The following is a 2531-nucleotide window of genomic DNA, read 5'->3' as shown; positions in this document are numbered from 1 at the left end:
ATAAATTATAATAAAAGAAAACATTAATTATTAAAATTGGAATTCAAATATGAGTCTACTATAATAGTCTACTCAGTCTAATTGAAGTTGGGAATTTTTAGTTCTTAATGTTAATATTTACTAATAATTTAAAAGAATTATAATCAATTAACTTTCTCTACTTATTTTCATTATAATAAAAAATAATATTAAGTTTATTTTAATTATTATAATTAAAATACGATAATTTAATATTTATTTATCAAATTCAAGTAATGAAATTTACGAAGCATTCAAAGTGAATTTTACAAAAAGTCATTTGCAATCATTTTAAAAACTACACTGATCTCAAAGGGATCCTAAATTGAAACTGTATTCAAAATCTATAAATAATAAGTTTTTTTTTTTGGTTGAATTTAAATTGGTGTTTGGCTTTAAAAGAAAAAGAAAAGGGAAAAGAAAAGAAAAGAAAATAGAAAAATGGTAGATTGAGTCTTGTTTACGCCAAACATGTCGTCCAATTCTATTCCTTCTCCCTTTCCTTTCCCTCTTCTTAGCGCAGCACCCATTACTATAAAGAACCTTCACTTTCTTTCTCAGACTCCCACGCTTCTTCTTCTTCTTCTTCTTCTTCTTCTTCTTCTTCTTCTTCTTCTTCTTCCTCTTCTTCCTCTTCTTCTTCTTTCTCTTCCCCTTTTCCCCTTTTCTTTAATTTCCCTTTCCTTTTTTTATGCCTCTTCTTTCTTCTTCCCTTTTCCCATGATTCCCTTTCTCCAACTATAAGAATTCCCCCTTTCACTTGCACGAGTTGCACCAATTTCCCCTTTTCCTTTCTGGGTTTCTCCTTCTTCTTCTTTCCCGCCCATGGAGAAGCTTAATTTTGTCAAAAATGGCGTCCTTCGATTGCCCCCTGGCTTCCGTTTCCACCCCACGGATGAAGAGCTTGTAGTTCAATACTTGAAGCGGAAGGTTCTTTCCTGCCCTTTGCCGGCTTCAATCATTCCTGAGGTCGAAGTTTGCAAAGCTGATCCATGGGATTTGCCTGGTCAGTTTAAATTTTTGAAAACTTCCATTTCTGTTCCTGTTTTGGGGTTTTTTTTTTCTTTTTTTTTTTGTTGCAAGAACTTGGAAGTGGGTAATGGGGGATTTTGTTGTAATGAATGGGAAATTTGATTTTGTGTTGTAGGGAATATGGAGCAAGAGAGGTATTTCTTCAGCACGAGAGAAGCTAAGTACCCTAATGGAAACAGATCCAACAGAGCAACGACTTCGGGTTATTGGAAAGCCACTGGAATTGACAAACAAATTGTGGCTTCCAAGGGAAATCAAGTGGTTGGGTTGAAGAAAACTTTGGTCTTCTATAGAGGAAAACCGCCACATGGCTCCAGAACTGATTGGATTATGCACGAATACCGTCTTGCTTGCCCGCCAACTGTTTGTTTTAATGCCTCACAGGAAAAATTCCCTTTTCAGGTGACTTAAACTTCTGGTTTTGGTTTTTCTTATATGCAATAGATTTTGGACATTGTTTACTCTCGACTCTGATTTCATGTTAAAACTTCAAAAAGAGTGATGGGTTATCATTTATATCCTAAGAAACTCATCAAGCTAGCAGCTTCTCTTTCATTAAAAGACATGAACTGTTGGTAATAATAGAAGTGGTTTGTGTGTTGGTGAATTGTGCAGAGCTCTGCGGCTCCAATGGAGAATTGGGTTTTATGTCGTATATTTCTGAAGAAAAGAAATGGGCATCAAAATGAAGAGGAGAAAAACACAAGCAGCAGTAGCAACAGCAACAGAAAGCCAAGGATGGGGAAGCTTGTGTTTTATGATTTCATGAGAAAAGAAAGGGCTGAAACGGACTTGAATTTGGCTCCTTCTTCCTCGTCTTCAGGCTCTAGTGGGATCACTGAGATTTCAAATAATGAATTGGATGATCATGAAGAAAGCAGCAGCTGCAACAGCTTCCCTTACTTTAGAAGAAAACCTTAAGAGCTTAATCTCTCTCTCTCTCTCTCTCTTTTTTTTTTTTTTTTTTTTTGCGTGTCTTCAAACATCTTCCTTTGTTGTAGGAGTAAATTTCTCTGATTTCCCATGTCAGAATAACCATGAAAGAAAGAAGAATCCTAGTCTTTGGTTGGTCATGTAGTTTTTTAAGGTTTCTGGTCTATGTTTCAGTAGACATATCAGTATCATAAGCCAAAAGAGATCAATGAAACTGAATCGGCGTTTAACTTCTTGTTAGTAGTCACAGTAAGAAACAACAAGGACTGAAGCACTAACGGATTTTTTTTAATAATTTATTTAACAATTTCAAGAGTTTGAGATTGGAAACATCGTTGTTCGAATTGACAAAATTTAATGATTTTTGACGATATGCAGATGAAAGGATTAAATCTCTAACTTTAAAATTGAAAGTACAAACGTTAGTCAACTAAGTTAAAATTTCATATTAGTGATAAAAGTTGAATGTTAAGAGATAGAAGGTTGTGTAAGGAAATTCCAAACTTTTGAAAGTCATGGTAATTAATTGTCTTAATTTGCCTATACAA

The 2531-nt window shown here is 34.4% G+C and overlaps 1 protein-coding gene across 1 annotated transcript; it reads left to right on the top strand.

Annotated features, from left to right (window-relative positions):
• The first annotated feature begins 468 nt into the window (after nt 1-468).
• LOC120067545 (NAC domain-containing protein 83) lies at nt 469-2223 on the top strand. Its single transcript, XM_039019095.1, has 3 exons — nt 469-1024; nt 1166-1452; nt 1666-2223. Exons 1-3 carry the CDS (start codon nt 844-846, stop codon nt 1969-1971), a joined length of 774 nt encoding a protein of 257 aa, XP_038875023.1. The 5' UTR covers nt 469-843; the 3' UTR covers nt 1972-2223.
• Nucleotides 2224-2531: the final 308 nt, after the last annotated feature.

This window comes from Benincasa hispida, chromosome 12 (assembly GCF_009727055.1).
Source record: "Benincasa hispida cultivar B227 chromosome 12, ASM972705v1, whole genome shotgun sequence".
In the NCBI taxonomy this organism is placed as follows: Eukaryota; Viridiplantae; Streptophyta; class Magnoliopsida; order Cucurbitales; family Cucurbitaceae; genus Benincasa; species Benincasa hispida.
Note: the sequence above shows the minus strand (reverse complement) of the source record. Positions and strands in the feature narration are given on the sequence as shown.